This window comes from Gobius niger, assembly GCF_951799975.1.
Source record: "Gobius niger genome assembly, chromosome: 12".
In the NCBI taxonomy this organism is placed as follows: domain Eukaryota; kingdom Metazoa; phylum Chordata; class Actinopteri; order Gobiiformes; family Gobiidae; genus Gobius; species Gobius niger.
This window is the reverse complement of record NC_136863.1, coordinates 18,536,879-18,554,962: the sequence shown is the minus strand read 5'-3', so window position 1 is coordinate 18,554,962 and position 18,084 is coordinate 18,536,879. Positions and strand designations below refer to the sequence as shown.

At 39.9% G+C, this 18,084-nt stretch overlaps 2 protein-coding genes across 3 annotated transcripts; one reads left to right on the top strand and one right to left on the bottom strand.

The window, feature by feature from the left end:
• Positions 1 to 1,742: 1,742 nt before the first annotated feature.
• Positions 1,743 to 13,773, bottom strand: chka (choline kinase alpha). The gene is made up of 12 exons (XM_079567778.1): positions 13,292 to 13,773; positions 12,629 to 12,737; positions 10,957 to 11,010; positions 7,019 to 7,132; positions 6,599 to 6,732; positions 5,188 to 5,292; positions 4,910 to 4,968; positions 4,748 to 4,832; positions 3,652 to 3,760; positions 3,237 to 3,343; positions 3,056 to 3,137; positions 1,743 to 2,775 (listed from the first exon to the last, which is right to left on the bottom strand). The coding sequence occupies exons 1-12, from the start codon at positions 13,525 to 13,527 to the stop codon at positions 2,716 to 2,718; spliced, it is 1,254 nt and encodes a 417-aa protein (XP_079423904.1). The 5' UTR covers positions 13,528 to 13,773; the 3' UTR covers positions 1,743 to 2,715.
• Positions 13,774 to 14,325: 552 nt separating this feature from the next.
• On the top strand, positions 14,326 to 17,443 carry LOC306971054 (uncharacterized protein). Of its 2 annotated transcripts, XM_079567182.1 has the most exons (4): positions 14,326 to 14,582; positions 15,102 to 15,717; positions 15,872 to 16,479; positions 16,975 to 17,443. In XM_079567182.1, the coding sequence occupies exons 2-3, from the start codon at positions 15,154 to 15,156 to the stop codon at positions 16,457 to 16,459; spliced, it is 1,152 nt and encodes a 383-aa protein (XP_079423308.1). In that variant the 5' UTR covers positions 14,326 to 14,582; positions 15,102 to 15,153; the 3' UTR covers positions 16,460 to 16,479; positions 16,975 to 17,443. The 2 variants fall into 2 exon arrangements, with proteins under 2 accessions (XP_079423308.1, XP_079423307.1); XM_079567181.1 differs by lacking the exon at positions 16,975 to 17,443 and having other exon boundaries at positions 15,872 to 16,842.
• Positions 17,444 to 18,084: the final 641 nt, after the last annotated feature.

Here is an 18,084-nt window from a genome sequence, read left to right as displayed (position 1 = left end):
GTTTTTGTTTCTTTTTGTATCAGTCAGTTTCTTCACTAAAGGCTATACCAGTACTGTAACATATTTGTTCTTTTATTGAACCTGATGCTGAATGGTTGTGTATAATATTGTGAACTGAATGGCCGGCTCATGAGGCATAGCCTTCAAGAGATTGGCCACGAGTGCCACCAGCTCGCCCATTGATGTGTTGATAATAGGTCTGTTTCCCACCGTGAAGGAATCAGTCCTTCTTTAGTGATGGTCAAAGGTCACATCAAAGGAACCCTTAACATTCGAAGAATGCTGTTGGTCAGCATCAACGCTTCGATTAAGTCAGCGGTAACTGCTCTGATTTCTGAAGACCTTGTGTGATTGGTGCTTCTCCTTAACCCCTCCATGAAACTAAAGCCAAGGTTGAATCAGTCATACTCATGTATTTCTCTAAACGGTGCCAGGTGTGGCCATTACAGAAAACAATGTGCAGTAGATGAAAACAGTGGGTCTCCATTTACGAGGCTCACAGACAAGGTGAGTATCCATTTTAATGGACATGATATGACCAACATAACTTATCTTTTCTCATTGGGCTGCAACAAATTAAAACAAATAACCAGTGTAAGCATGCAGGCAAATGTAATGTCTAAGTTAGCAGCACAGACCCTCCAATGTGGCAGGGAAAAACTCATAAAATCAGTAGAAGAAAAGAGAAACCTTGGGGATATTCATTACTATTTTTGATCATGGCAGAACAGCTTGTATGTCAGAAATGTATGAATTCAGTATGATTCATGTATACTCAAGAGGTGAAATTACAATATGAGACCACATTTTTGTTGATATTTTTTATTGATGCAAAGCTTTACAGAGTTTTACATAAACACATAGGCACCCAAAACCATTTCTCTTTTACAAACCCTAGTACATACTGCATGTGCATATGACTGCATAGATTAGCACTGAGGTTCACATCAAAGTGTATTATGAGTCCTATGTGACTGATCTTTACATTTTTTTTTCTTGCAGGGGGAAAATGTAACGAGTGGAGTTTGTTGAATTACATCTGTAAAATAAACTGTTAAATGCACATAATGACGAGACCAATAGAATATTTAAAAGGTGAATGAACAGGTGTGGAATGTACAGCAGCCAGATAAACATACATATAACAATGATTGATTAATTCTTTTGAAGTTACATAAAGTTCAAATCAAACAGACTTGCTGACATTGATGATATTCTCATGTCACTGCTATTTGGCCTTAATAGAGAGAAATACTGAGATGTACCAAAGACCCCAACATTCATTCAGAAATCCACATCCTCCACTTCCCCTCCATATACATTAATCACATTGTTATTAATAAACAAAAAATACATTGTAAAAAAAACATGTCCAACAGTCCCACATGCAAACAGTGGGTTTACACCTAAAGTCGATATTTTTAAAGTGCCTCAAGAGACATTCAGTTGTGGATATTCCCAACAACAGATAAGTGTCATAGCATTGTGTTAGTCATTATGGTTGAGTTATAAACAGTTTGTGGCCCTTCATGTTTTTCTCAAGTGACCTAAGATCCCTCAGGTCAGAGAAAACAGAGCCGACCATGCAGAGAGGCCAGAAATAGCTTATGGACTGCGTGAACATCTATGTGATTTAAATCTCAGTGTACTGTGAAAATAATTAACCACATGAAAAATAGCGTTGTTGCGCCCTGCCTGTTAAAAGTAAGTTTCAACCATCACAAACAGAATAACTGAAAATTCAGCTTATATCAAGGTATCACCAACAGAAACCTATTGTCTGTCTAGGCTAGTGTTGAGGCACACTGGCAGGAGGCACAAGACCATGTCAGACTCAGTCTTATAATCAGCTTCCACAAAGTCAGTGTAAATGAAATGTTCCCACTCCAGCCCATTACAGTTCATACATCTGTATAAAGCAGCTGCGTCCGAGTCATGAAGCAGACACAAGTGGAATGTTTTGGCTCAGACACAGAATGTAGGTGTCAAGTGATTCACATTAATGGAGTTAGAAAACAGACTGTGTGTAAACATTTGTGTAGGGAGCAACAAGCAGCACCATTTTAAATAAAAATTTGGTGCGTGCTATTTTGGTTCCTACTGATTTAAACACAGATAGGCAAATGGAATTTATGACAAAGGAATACTTTCTTACAAAATAATAAACATCCATTTAACAGAGACAATAAACACTATGTATGAGCCAGTGCAACATGTCACAATCAAGTCCCAAAATTCACTCAGCCCCTAAGTAACAGTTTTAGGGCCAGAATACTGGCACAATTTCTATAAAATATACATAGATAGCAACTGGCTGTGTCAGTTAGCAGTTCTTATTTTGGGTCATTCCCATGTAGCGCTTTGATAAGGGAATGATCTATGTATAAGCCTACATTGATGCAATGTTTACGTTTCCAATTATTTGTAGCCTTGGTCCAGCTCAAGTGCAGCCCCTGTATTAGTATTGTCTTATCAAGACAGAAGCAAATCCTCATATATCCATAGCTGTTAGTATAAAGATGGTATCACTCCCTTTTGGCTTTCAACGAGTTACATAATGTTAACTTTGAGCTATAATGGATAGCGAGCCTGAAGCTACAAAAAGACTAGGCTTTGGTCAATACCAAACACAGCCTAAGCCTCTGTTGGCAGGGAGTGTAATTAAAGCTATTCTCCACTGCCTTTTAGTTGTAATCCACCGCACCATGTGACTTTCTACACACCCAACAACTTCTTCTGCTGGAAGTAGGCTTCAAACCTGGCCTGGGCATATTCCTGCAACACAAAAATGAAAGACTCTTATGAAAACCGATTTTACAACAAACATTGTATAGACAGGTTCCCTTCAACTGCTTTCAGTATTTTACAAACTAATCCCAGTTGTAGAAGGATATTTTAACTGTGTTCATGTCAAAAGATTGGCAAGTGAAGAAAGCATTGCCCACGAATGCTTCAAGTGACAAGGCAGGGTGCCCTGTCCTCACGACCCACAGACAGCAAATATTTATCCCGAGTAAACCCCAATTTGACTTTGAACTTCTCACAGTATACTTACTAGATATCCAAACTTGATGGTGGAAAGCCGGGCCTGTATTATAGACCATAAAGCCCAGAAGAAGTGTGAGGCCAGGGAGAACCTTTGGATAAAAAGTGACACAATTGTTATTGGCTTGCTACTGTGTCATTGTTTGTTTGATTCTGAGATTGCCGTGGGACAAACTTGATGCGGGACTCACCTGTTGACCTCCACAAACATTTCCTCCTTCAGCCTCATTTGGGACTCTTCATCCAGGTTGTCAAACTCATGCTCGTACTCTCGCAGGTAGTTCTCAATGAAATACATCTAAAAACATAAACATAAACTGTGGGTTGATGCTTCCAACTCTCACTTTGTACAGGGTTTCCCCAAAATGTAGGAAATGAAATGAGAAAATTATTCAATAACCGCTTTGAATATTACATGCCATTTGACAAAGCAACAGGCAATTTTAATTTTCAGTCAAAATAATAATTAAAAACCCCCTCAAAAAAACACTATCAAATCAGGAAAATGAACTCAAACTAAACATTTTATCTGGCTGTACTGTATTAAGACGCACTAAAGCACACAATTCCTGACATTTAAGGTGTAAGAGACGCAGCACCTCTTACCTGCTGGGCTCTGGTGGGGTAAGCCTGACTGTTCACTTTGAAGAGCGGATACTCGTCACAGCTGTAGTCGTACATCCATTCACAGAAATGATTACCAATGTCAAAGCCTCTGTAAGACAAAAACACAAGTTTATGCTTGGTCGCATGGAAAAAACAAAACAAAACAGCTGCAACATGAAAAGAATATGACTGTACTACAAAAATATCATAGGATTGAAGACAAAATAAATGCTGTAAAACTAGGATTGGCTTTATTATTATGACTATTCTTAGATTATACATTGCATCCAGCCAACACACGCTCAGCATTGTTTCCATTTTGCTGCGACATCTCCGCACGTGCACTGAATAATAATAAGGTATGCGTTGTTTGGAGGCGTGTCCTGGGGGTCCATGCTGTCCCTCACGTGTGGGTGGGACCAGCAACACGTGTTATATTACTCGGTTTTGGGGGGACTGGGGTGAGAGAGACTGAGCGCTGTGAAAGCGGCGAGACAGGAGAGCTTTGTCTCCCGAAGTGTGCACCAAGGCCATGGAGACAAGCACGGTGTTTCCCATGGCGACTCAGGAATTCACACACACAGACACAGCCAAACGCACGCACACAAGGCCATTCTCTGGAAATCTACTGCACTTTTAGCCCCATCACTAATGCTGTCAAGGTATGAGGTCATCCCTCCTTTCTGAGCCCCAAGATTGGTTTGCTAAACTCTGGTTACATAACACAGTGATTACCTTGAGGGGAGGGTACTGCAGGGAGTGTAAGGCAGAGGGAAACACTGATGGAGGATAGAGGCTTTTCCTACATTTATCATTTATTTATGATTGTCGAGTGTCTAAGTTGCTGCCTCACACAAACCAAGACATTTCAATCTGCATATTTTACTGGCAGGTTCAGCTATACACGCTTAGGCTCCATAAAGTAACAAAGAAATCCTAAATAAATAAGATGCTGAACTATAAGAATTGGACTGGAATGATAGTCTTTTTATCATTATATACTGTAAGACATGCTATTTACAGCACACATGCACTGTAAAGAAAGAAAGAACTATGCACATGGATGTGATCTTGAGGCTGTTAGTTGTGGCTGTACCTGTAATTGTAGCTGCTATACTCAAAGTCAATGAGCATCAGCTTCTGTTCGGCGCCCTGCTGACCTTTCAGCAGCAGGATGTTACCTAAAAACAGATAGACAACAAATGGTAAACAGCCGGGAAAAAAAAGACTGGAAAAAATGCATCCGTCCCGACTTTACCTTCTTGACAGTCGTTGTGGCAGAAGACGACAGGAGATGGAGTGGACATCAGCAGCTCCCTGGACACATAAAACATTCCAGTCATTTTTTACAACTCAAAAACAAGTCTCTGCCAATACGCCCCCCCCCCCCCTCTCTCTGCCATTTCATAAAATGTTATGGCTCACGGAAATGTGGGGACCAACACAAGTTACATAACACCGCTGCTGGAAACTTTCCATCCCGGTGGTTGTTTTTGGAGAGTGCTGTGTAATGTGGGAGCACTGAGAGGGACCGACCTGAGAGTGTCCATCTCATGAGGCAAGTCGTAGCTCAGCAGGCGATTGTAGAGGCGCAGCTGGGATTCCCTGGTGAAGTTTAGCCTCATCACTTGGTTTAGGTACCTGATGACAGACGGAATACAGAAAATCATAGTCTCATTAAAATGCGCATATTGATGTGGCATAAGTTTTACACATATTGGATTATGCTGCGATCCAACATTTTTGTTGTTATCCATTGATAAAGTAAGAAACATCAATACTATAAACTATATCTAATACTTATCGGTGTATCTTCATTACAGTTCACACTGTAGATCTATAATCAATGGAAACAGCCAGAACTTCAAAAGAACTATAACAAAGTGTGAAGTTGGTCAAGGGTACATTACGTAATCATTTATTATCTTATCTTATCTATCTGAATTGAACATGAGGCTCTAAAGTAAGTCCACTAGTAATGGAGAATTACAGTAACACAAATGCATTGATGAGTCAAGTAAATAATGTACGGTACCGTGAATCATTTTATTACTATTTCTACATCTACTGTATGATATCATCAGGTGTTCCTGTAAGCCCTACATGTGAAGGAAATGGGTCCCCAATCACAAGACTCTTACAAATTCCTCACAGAACAGTCACTGCTGTTAAACACATGTAATATTGGATCTCTATATGAAGAGACCATTTAAAAAAACAGATGTGTCATTGAAAGAACGCATGCTTGAAAGAAAGAAGAAAGACATTTTTCTTTACGTAACAGTGTTTTTCATTACTAGGTCTGTTTCAGTGCCATGAAAATATAAACTCACTAGTTCTTAATCAAATTTACACAACTTGAGCCTCACAAGTTTCATCTGTGGCGTACAGTAAAAAAATATCCAAAACGATATCTGATCAGATACCTATCATTATAAATTCACTTTTGCCGACCCTCATTTGAATAAGCAATAACTAGGTTATTCTGATTCAGCCAGTGGAAATGTGCAAGGATTTGAAAATCAGAGCAGGAACATTGCTGAACATTCTTATCAATAGTTCACAGACTGGTTTATCAGCAAAGAACACACAATAGTTGTTTTTTTTATTATACTACGTTTTTGAGCCGAGGTGAAATCGTAAAGTAGTTTTACTGTTAATGCAAATCTTACTGCTATCTGAGAAATCTGAAAGGATATGTAATACTAATTGTTTCAAATTGTTAACCAATGTCAATATTCTCATGTAGACGTAAGGTTTACATATGGTCATTGCATAACCATAGTCAGTCTGAACAGAGCTTACTTGACCAGAACATTGGACTTTATCACTGAGTGAACACCGACATGGACTAAAGCAAACATCAAACATCCCTTAAAATTAGCTCAGAAGCAGACTGATATAAAGACACAAAATCAAACAGTATCATACGGCAAGTTCTGCTTACTTTCCCATGGTTCCGAACAGCCACTTTGGTTCTTTGTTGAATGGCATCCTCATTCCATGAAACTTAGCCAGTTTCTCGGCGACCTCGGCAGAGATGCTGGGGGCACTTAGTTCACAAGTGTCCAGCTTACGACTCTGAAAAATAACAATGTTTGCGATTTAGGAAACAAATAATACATGCAGACAACGTGTGTATATCAAGCCTTTTATACGTAGTATTGATTTTACTGAAAGTGCACCGTAGGGTAAGTAAATTAAGTGTATCCTCTTGGTTTCAGCATGATTATCCCGATGTCAATTTCGAAAAGTCTACAAGTTATTTAGTTATTAATACTGATCACATAAATTGTTTATTCTCTCTGCAGATCCTGACTATCTGAAAAGGAACGCACAATTTCAAGACTCAACAGTGATTACTCACCGGGATGTACTGCTCCAGTCGTCCCTGGGGAAAGATCCCGTACAGTTTGGGTCCTAACTCTCTCTCCGCTAAAATGGCGAACATCACACTCTCCAGCACCATGGCCTCAGCCCCCTGTAACACACAGAAGGTGAGAAATTCAAAAACAGGAAGAAGCCGTAAAGGTTTTTGAGAACTACATGAATAATTAAACCGTTTTCATGTCACACGGTCCACTTTAGACTCTAAAAGGCTGCCAGGAAATAGAAACTGGAACAAAGATGTAATAATAATTGGGCGTAAAATTTGACTTATGAAATTTCCCATTAATTTATTTTAGTACAAAGGTTTTTTTAGTCCTTTATTTTAATATTATTGGAAACATATTTCCATCAACCAAAACTATCAACACTTAAACCTTTTAAAGGGCCACATATTGAAGTGTATATGGTCTGGAGGGCCACGGGTCAGTGGTGTGTGCATTTAGTAAAGTTAACCCGTGCCCAACCCCTTTATTTAGGCTTGGAACCATAAAACCAGCCCTTTCCCACAGTCAATGTTACTTTTTAAGGTATAATTGTGTAGAATTATGAAACTTGTCGTTAAAAAGCACCACTTCTCACGATGCGCCAATTCAACAAGAAGCCTGAGGGCCACCAAAAATGGGCCTGAGGCTGTGTTTGGCCCCCGAGCCGCTCTACGACATTATACACAATTTATCTAACCAGGGTGAACTTAGTCAGCAACTCGCCTGAGAAAAAGCTTAAGTACTGAACAGGCCAGGATGAAAGACTAATCAGTGAAAATCAGTCATACGATGAGTTAACATAAACAGCAGTACTTCAAATGCTGAAAGAAAAGTTGGCAGTTTCGCTGTTGGAGCTGATTAAGCAAGAAGACAACCCTGTCTTTTCCCCTTTATCACTGAAGTCACGCAGACTCTGCAGCTCTGGTGGGGGTGGGGTGATGGGGGCTGTAGGAGGGCTTTCATTCTAAGGAGTGCTATTGTTGACGGACACTGTAGCACTCAGGACCTGCAACAATGCGTACAGTGGGTTCTTATCGTCTCCCATGCACCTTAAACGAAACAGCATTTACTTTTCCCTCTGCCAAAATACAATATGAGGCAGGAGACAATATTGGTGGTTTACAAAAGTATAGTAAGTACACTTCAAAATGGTGTATGATGACGTTAACACATAAATACATAGGCGTTTGGAGAGTTGACTTTTACTGTTGACATTGCCTTTTTGGTGCCACTCTATTGTATATTTACTCTTGTTAATATTGTTTAGTGCTAACCATGTTGACTAGCAGTTTGTCCAAAGCTTATCAAAATGTGCTTTTGATGTTTGAAGATTATAACAGGTAACTTTACAGCCCCAGTTTTTTTCCCCCACCAAATAAATACACTTGAGTAATCTATGATGGGTTTCCATGTCACATTAATGCGCTTCTCTGCATATGACTCCTCTCCTGTTAAGAGTCATTTCCAGACATATACGTAGCTCAAAGCCATGCCTCCGCTGACCTTCAGCTGCACAGGGCTGATAAGAGAAAGCAGCCTTGATTATGTTGCTCTGATAGACTCACACACTGCAGAGAAGGTTGGAGATGTGAAAATGCACGAGTTTGTGCCTAAGAATGGATTTCTACTTCACACAGGTGCTGCAAAGAAAAACTGAGGTCATAGTGCCAGAATATAATTTAAAATTGTGTGCAGCATAAAACATGACTCAACCAAATTGGATGAGTGATATTTCTCTGAACATATATGTAGAGGGTACGTAGCACAATCTGCCCCATTCCCAGGGTTTAGAGGTGAGCTCTGCCTATGTTGTGTAACATGTTATTTGCCGAATGCTGATCACAAGCTTTTGTATGTGAGTTATGGGCACAACTGTACAATATGAAATCTAACATAGATAAACTAGGGCAGTGTTTTTCAACCTTTGTTGAGCCAAGGCACATTTTTTTCATTGAGAAAATCACGAGGCACACCACCAGCAGAACATTTTCTCATCAAAGTGTCTTCACCAGGAACACCGTCACTTACTACCTGATATGGAAGAGTATAATATGGTTACTCTGCCGATAACTAGACAGCATAGACACTCAAAAACAGTACATTGTTTGTGGATAATAATGCATTTGTTTAAAAAAAAAACAACTGGGTGAGATTGGATAATTTCCCAAGGCACACCAGACAATATCTCACGGTACACTAGTGTGCCACGGCACGGTGGTTGAAAAACACTGAACTAGGGGACACTTACTGCCAGTGTGTTCTGTAGAAGACTTAGACCCCCGCAGCACTGCAGTGAGTCAGCAAGAAAAACAGACTAGAGCGCACAGTGGCGTGAGTTTGATCGGCAAATGAACTTAAAACCAGTGACAAGTTGAGTCAAGGTCTTTGTAATTAATGAACCGTTGGATTGTAAAATAGTGTTGTCTTCTGGATCACATGTCAGCAACATGAGGAGGTGCTTTGCTTTGCACAATTGCATAGACGAAAACATATGCATAATTCATTTCTTCATGTTGAATGAAGAATGCCATAGATGGATTATGTCACTTTTCATCAAGCTCTTGTCAGAATGACCCCGTATTGACTATGTTGACGCCCCACTGTCCTCTAGTAGCCCTCGCTCATTCATCCATTTCCACTGACCTATTTCAAACACTGCAGTGCATCTGTGGCGTGTTTGACTTGGCGCTCACACTATATGTAGCCATTAGCCAAATGTCCTTCAAGTAAAAAGGTAATAATCAACAACCCCCATCCACCTTATGCAAGCAAGAATTTAAACAATCCCTTAAAAACGCCCCTCCCCCAGTCTTTTCAAAGTTCTCCATTTTACACGGGAAACATGAGCTTCCTGTAGCTCAGTTTGAAAGGACTACTGTGAAACTGACATCCGGCAAATGCAGTCATGACACAGTTAATAAAGGCAATGGTGATGTTGCGCCTCTCCCATATCTGAGCAATAGTGCAACATTGGCCTTAGAGGTAGCCTATTTGAACGGTTAGCCTCTTGCATCCCATAACCTCATTCCTGCTGCTGTGTCGTGACTGCCAATGAGCAAATAGAAGGGAGACAGTGAGCTCTGTAAGGCCAATGGTTGGTTTCTGTTGATCCGAAATAGGAAGGAAGAACAGAAATCGATAGGGCAGTTACATTCAGTTTTGTTCACAATCCACTTGCTCTTATACAGTATTTGGCAAATAATTAGGGTGAGCTCGTGCTATTCACTTCCAGTGCAAATCCTACATTTTATATAGTTGTGTCTTTCCAAAGTTCCTAGTACTTTTCATAACAAAACTGATGAACAATATTTTTGTTCTGGGAGCCTTGGAACCCTCGTTTTGAAGTTCTGTGGCTCGCGCCGCTGTGACGTTAAGGATTAACAGGATTTTGAGTCTAATCCAAATTGGATTGTGCCTGACCAGAAAGCATTGTGGCAAGTGGGAAAGGATAAAACACTGACACAGTTACTTTATTATTACGTTATATACATAAACTACTGGACCACCTTTCAGTTTGGGTGACCTCACCTCAAACACATGACCGTCAGATGTGACTCAGACGGGTGATTCAAAGGGTCAAGAGATCACATGACGCTGAGAAGATATTTTAGGTCAAAGGATTATGTTTTTGAATGACGGTCAGTACCAGTTAAAATTACTGGGGAAAAAAGCTCCACACAAATTATTTTTTTTGCCCATTAGTTAAACCAGAATTACCATTAAGTTATGCTTCATAGTTCATCTTCATTCTTTGCACCTTATATTCCAATTTGTATTAGTTTGAAACAAAATTGTGTATTATTATACCAGAATAGTTGAACATGCATACAATACAAATGCAAAAAAAAAAAAAGTATTTTCTTTTACCATGCGTGATTACTTGGCTTACAAGACTGACATGAGCAGAGCAGTGCTGCCATGAATTACTTACTTGGAAATTATTCTCTTTGCTTGATTGTCTGGATTCCCCCTTATTACAGGACATCTAGCAAGAAAAGAAGGAAAGAACTTTCCATTAATTGAAATTTTAGTTGAAGTGAATAAATGGATATGTCTAAAGGGAAACAGTACAGTATGAGCTCATAAACACAGAGTTGTCCTGTATTATTAGTATATTGCTGACTGCCTTCATGACATGATTGCACTGAATGAAATCAACGTAACTAAAATTTTCCAGTGCTGAGAAACCACAGGTCTGTTTGGTTTAATCATTACAAGCATCTTGATAATATTACCCCTATATTAGAGACGTGGCTTTTTTTTGGATGGAGTTTCCTTGGTGAAGAACACTCTGCTTGTGCCCTCTGAGGACATCATCAGTAATAAAAGCTAAAAGCTTATTTGACCTGGTTAATACTTAATGAGAAGGCACATAAAGGATTGATTGACTTAAAGGATGCAGATGCTGCACAGATTCTGCCAACCAGCCTATTTATTTGAGTTTAATAATTGTCTCTGATTTAATAATTTGTGTAATAAAATGTTGTGCAATTGTTCACCTAATGACTTAGGACAGATATAATGGCAATGAAAGCAAACAGGATCTGCGCCGATTGTTTGGGCAGATATTGAAAATGTTTGCATTTGTAAACAAAAACCAAAAAGAACTCAGCATGTGATGCAATTGAAGCCACGTCATCCTCTGAGATAAAAGCACACTTATCTGTATGTGTATCCTATCATCAAGCTGCTTTTTGCGAAACTGAATCAGTTTGCAGCATGTACAAATTTCTTCCTTGGTTTTGTCCAAGGCTTAGAAATAGTGGATTAGAAAGGAACTGGGCTGAATAGGTACAGGGCTGAAGTGGCAGACAGCTGTGACTCAGCCTCTCGTTGGTGCTAATTTATGAGTGTATACTACAGGTCTGTATTAGGCTGAGATTTCAGATCTCTCATACTGTACCGTGTTTATGGGTGGGTTCACCTGGGAACAAGAGTGCCCAAGGCACGCTCCTTTGGGATGCCTACGGCAAAGAACACATGCAGGTACAGCCATGGGGGTACATCACTATGTACAACAATGGCTAACACACACGCACACGCACACGCACACACACATACTACAGGCAGACGGCATCAACCCTTTCACTAATGTGATGGTGTCACTCACGCACGCACACACGCACACACATACACCAAAACGCACGCACACATACACACACTAAAAAAGGGGCTTTGGTTGTAATTGCATGTTTTAAGGCTCAGTAAATGAGTTCATTGTCTTCTACAGTAACCCCTGATGCAGATCTCATTCCTAAAACTTTATCAATCTTTAAGATTTTATAATTCAACAGGACATCTTACTTCTCTCTTCTATTAAAAGTTGTCACACACAAACACTCGTAAAAAACATGTATTACTTTAAAATCCTTTAATAAACATGTATTACTTTAATATTCGTTATAAATACATATTATAATTATGTATTTATATTAAATAGTTAGCCTATCATTATTTATGAACTATATATACATGTTTTGGTCAAACGTAAGTATTAAAATAATAATCCAACCGTTATGTAAAACACTGTGCTTTTTACCTCATGGTAAGTGAACATCTAAAAATATTAGAGTAAAACAAAAGATGTCTGATGTGGATCCCACCTGCAGGATGGCCCCATAGAGGCGCAGCAACACACTTCTTGGCTCATCTTCAACAGTGCCCATGCAGTCTGGGAGACTGCATAGGAAGAGCTTGTTGCTCAGACCACCCCTATGACACAGGGAAAGGATCATTTGTATTGATTAAATTAAGAGAACTGACATCAAAACCCGTGCTTCACAGTTTCAACAAGTAACAATATTAGAGGCTGCCTTCGTCATAACTATAGATCAGAAATATTCTCAGAAATGTGTAGGCGACTGTGTAAAATATCTAGAGAGAGTAGGACCCTTGGTTGTCTATGGAACTGCATGTACTAACAAATGCTCCTCTGGGTTCTCTGAGGACACTTGCTGGGTGGGGCCAAGGAAACTAAAGTAACGCTGCAGGAGGCCTCACAACAAAACAAACCATGTGGAATTAAAACCCACCCCAAGGATTCTGACATTCACATTCAAGACTATTAGCATCACTTAAGATCTATTGGCTGATTAGCTATAAAGCCATCATTACAACCGTGCAAAATGCACTAAATTGAAACATCATCATCACCATCCTTTTTTCTCTCTCAGCATAATCTATCCAGACATAGTCTCATATCTTCCTTTAGGTTTATCTTGTACATTGAAAATAGGTCTATGACCAGCTTAAAGAACACCTTGTACCTTATGACGGTGATGTGGAAGTCCACCTCCTTCAGCTCTTTCCAGGCTCCGTGCAGAAACTCTCGGCACCATGAGTAAGCCTTGCGCCGGGTGTCTGGATCGAGCTGCTCGGGCCGGACCAGCTCCTTGCAGTCTTCCTGGACTTCGGGCTGGACATGCAAGGCATTTTCTGTAACCAGTAGCCCCAGCGACATGGAGGGGGATGAAGAAACCCCGTTGATAAATTTAGTTTTCATTATTTCTTTTGCTTTTATTATTATTAAATCTCAAAAAACACAAAGGAGTAACTAAGCAGCAGCAAAAAGCCTGCTTCTTCGCTAATAGATTTCTTCGGCCTTGATACACAGCAAATATTTTATTACGCTTCGCTGAACTAAGTGTAACCGATTGTTACGTCTTTATTCGCAGCGGTTCGTCTCTTCTGAGGCTGAGATAACGGACTCCTAAGCTTCTCTGGCAGCGATTGAATCAGGACGTGCGGTACGCGCAGTTTTAGACAGCAGGGGGCGGGTTCATATTGCACGTCGGAGCTTTTCTGCTATATCTGATTGGCTAACGTGAGCACTGCCCAAAACATGGGGGCATAGGGGAATATTATGGGATGGATAGGTCTTACATCCATTGAAGGACCTACATTGTAGGACTTCAGTGTTTGCGATCATTCATATGTATTCTATTGTACAGACCACACTAAAAGATGCTCTCTTGTTTGCATTAGATTCATATAGCCTTTCCTCTGTTGGACTTTCTAACCCATTGGGCATACTGCTATTATTTACTTTTTGTCCGCATATTAGCCGTGACACAGCTCAACCTCTTTTTTAAAGTATCACATGTAAACACTCGAGATTTTTCGAATTGAATGGGATCGAGTAATAAATTGACGTAGTTTATATTTAGAAGAGCATGAACAAATGCAGTTATTTAACCATTGATTTTATCTACCCACTAGATAGCGCTACAGGTACACGGAACCATACACGGAACAGCAAATGGGGCGACCTTTGATGACGTCATCACTTCTGAGCCACAACCACAAAAGATAACAACAACAAGGCTCAGCTGTTCAAGTGGTCTGCACTCTGATCTGGCTCTAAACAGTGTTTTACATGTATTTGACACTGTATTACCACTATTTAGCTCAAAGTGACACCTATTGACATAAAGACATATATTGTTGCTGTGGTTTTTGATCATTTGAAGTGTCTGGAGGTCTATAAAGCCTTCTTTGTGTTCGCCGTTAGCATATTAGCTTTAACTGCGGAAGGAAGAAAAGCGCTTCGATTGAGAGGTAATACATGGGTTTACTGTTGTTTTGTTAATCGAAGAGGTCACAACAAACGATAGTATAACAATCTTTAGACAACCTCCAAGCAACAACAGGAGCCCTTGTGTATTAATACATAGTGTTCTGCTAATGCACATAATACCTATATATGTACTTACTTACTTACCTCTAGGTGTACATTTTGCACAATTATTCAGGAGTAGAAAATAAACAAATACACATTTTGCTCTGTGACTGCATTGTGTGTTGATGTGAAGTCATATAAGATTAGATATTACATTGCCAATATTGACAATACCCCATTGTTATTGTGTTATAGATATGAATTGATTATTTAACTCTAACTTAAGTTTTTTTTATTGTTATAAATTGAGAAGCAACTAAATGGAAACTACTAAAAGAATAGTCATGGTTACCATATATGTTGAGATGAAGTAAAAAAAAAAAAAAAGAATATACATTTTTGTCTAGTATGTGATAATGGTAATTTCTTAAAGTAAAGTTCTTTTTTCTTTTTTCTAGTAATATTTATGGATAGCTCCAGACGACGCAGTGGAGACGGTGACCTCCACTGATGAGCACAGGCATTATAGCTCAGTGTGCGGTGATGTCTCCAAGAAAAAGGCCTTTGCTCCCGGTGAGCAGTCGGCGGAAAGCAGTGGATGACTACTTCCCTTTTAACCTCCTGCCAGTGGAGTGCCAGTTGCATGTCTTATCTTTTCTAAATGAAGTGGATAAATGCAACTGTGCTCTTGTGTGTCTAAGCTGGAGCTGCCTGGTGCGCTCATGGAAGCTATGGAGGGTTGCTGATTACTCTCGTCGGGGTGTTTTTCATCTGGGGCAAGAGGGGCTGCTGGTTTCCAACCGTGAGTTTGAGAGATGGAAGTCCTGGGTGCACCACTACACACACCATCTAATCTCCCGCAGAGCCAGTCTGCTCACCCTCAAGGCGAGCTTCGACCTTGGTGACCGCTGCCACAAGTGGAGCGAGCTGCTTACGCATCTGCTGGACAATGTGCACTGCCGAGACCTTAGCCATCTGGACCTCAACTGGACCTTCACCCTCCTCGAGCCACTGGACCTGAGAGTCCACTCCAGCTCAAGTTCCCACCAGGACAGCATCACCAAAATGGACCAGGTATTAGCATTTTTTTGTAATATGACTTTTAGTTAGTTATGTTTTTGTTAAAACTCAATTCTCTCAATGTTTTAGGAACATAGTTAATCTTTTTAGCCTCTTTTTGTAATGCAAGTATGTAACATAATGCTTTGTGTTTTGCACAACTTAATAGGTGAATAGTTTCCAGGAGCTGCTGACTAAGCTTACTCACAGCTGTCCACGAATTTCCAAGATGCGCCTGCACTTTGACTGGTCGGATGAGTCTGTGTCCCTGCTCACACAATTCCAGCAGCTCAGGGTCCTGGAGCTCAAGTACTTCTGGGTTTTTAAAGGGGTGACTCCTTCCACACTGCAGACCCTCACTAAATCTCTGCCTAATCTCAAGTCACTGACTCTGCATATTCTAGTACCGCTACGAAACCTGGGCATCTCCTACACCCTGGAATCCAAGTCTATAGAGTTTCTGGATGTGTCGCCTAGTAGAGGTTTGGTCTTTTCCTGTCTCAATCTGCCAGCCCTACGAGAGCTCCGCGCCAAGAAAATTGTCCGAGGGATTACCCTGGACAGAAGGACCAGGCTGAGGATTCAGAGTCGCTGGCCATGTTTGTACCATGTCCTCCGGGAGGGGACGCCAAAACTTCAGACACTAAACAACGAGAGGCTCCTTCCCTCGTGGAGAGATCAGATGTATGGGGAGATGTCTGCCATACTTGATCAGTCCTGCTACTGTGTGCAACATTTGGACAGCTGGCTTTGGTAAACATCTGTGGTGCACATTAAGTGAGTGGTGGGTTTTCAGTATAGTAGAAACACAGTTGTTGTGAAGAGTTGGTATAGTGGCTTAAAGCAATTCCTGAAATCTCAGTCCTCAGTCTGGTCATGACAGCAACAGAATGCATGTCTAAGGATTGCCTGATATTACAATAGAACAGGGGTCACCAACCCTAGGCCCCTGTTTACCCAGGTGCCCTTTGGGGTATACCCAGTAGCACTTGAGACTTTTTCTAAAAATATATAACAGTTCAATTTCTTGCATCTTGATGTTAACAATACAGTTATTTGTGTTTTTGAGACTCAGTATTTAATAATAATATGCCTAATAGTTCATAGTTTAACTTTAAGTCTCCGGGATATTATTTTTTAAAACTGATAGCCCTTGAACAATGTAATGCTCTTGAAGTAGACCTATAAAACGGTTGGTGATCCCTGCAATAGAAATTGTCCTATTGTCCAGACTGAGGCTGCACTAATCTCACTGTAATCTCTGCCCAAAAGATGCTGCTGAGGAAATCACTTGGAGCAAAGAGTTTGTGAAGTTTTGACGCGTCACTATTTTTCAAGCACAGACTGATCATCAGTAATGAATGATCCTGTTTTGAGGGTGCTATGTGGTGCGCCCACTTTGTCCCACCTTCCTTCATTCATTTCAATTTGTTGTGCTTGGACTGTTTTGTAAAATGAAGTAGTCAGACTTTGGGAGTGGAAAGAAGTCATTCCAAGTTTAAGGTCTTATGTAAAATTGCATAACAGACTAATTAAATGTACAAAAATTGTGGCAATTTAAAGTGACTAAATATGGTAAAATATTAGTAGCAACAGTTGCCTTAACACTGCAAGACCACAGTCACAATAGGCTGTGCTGTTCATAACTTTGTTTTTTCATGTTTTCAATCATCACATTCCTTAATATTTTCAGGGGTACACATTATAAAAGCTGTACATATTTCTATTGTAGATCAATAAATCTATGGATGTGTATCTATACATATATGTTTGCATACATTGTTATAATTGAAATTCAATTAAATGCCAGCATTAATTGTCAGTTTAATATAATAATAGAACAGTATATCATGAACAGAGGTCTGTATTCTGAAATGCTTTCATTTTGGTGCCCTGAAATAACTTTTGAGCATGAATCGATTTGGTTTTAACAGGAATAATCTGGAATAAGCACAGAGTGTTCTGAAGACACAGGATGTCTGGTAGTGTTTGCCAAACTGTGGTAAGCACTACTGGTGCTTGGGCTTCTTCAGGTGGTACTCAGTCATCTGCAGTTTTAGACTTAAATCATTTTCACATAAGACCATTTCAGTTATGCTTTAGTAATACCTTTCATCTGACATTAGCTCTATCCCACTGGCCAGATTTTTAATGTTGCCAGTAGCTCTCACTTGACACACCAGTTGATTTTAATACATTTATTTATTTTAGACTAGCAATGTGTAGTATTTGGTACCATTTCCAATCGTGTGATCATTTATTGTAATTAATTTGCACAGATAATGTTTTTAACTACACTTTAATGTTCTGACTGTAGGTATATATTGATTTAGTTAGCAAAATAATCAAAGGCAAATGACATTTTGTCTTCTGCATGCTTCA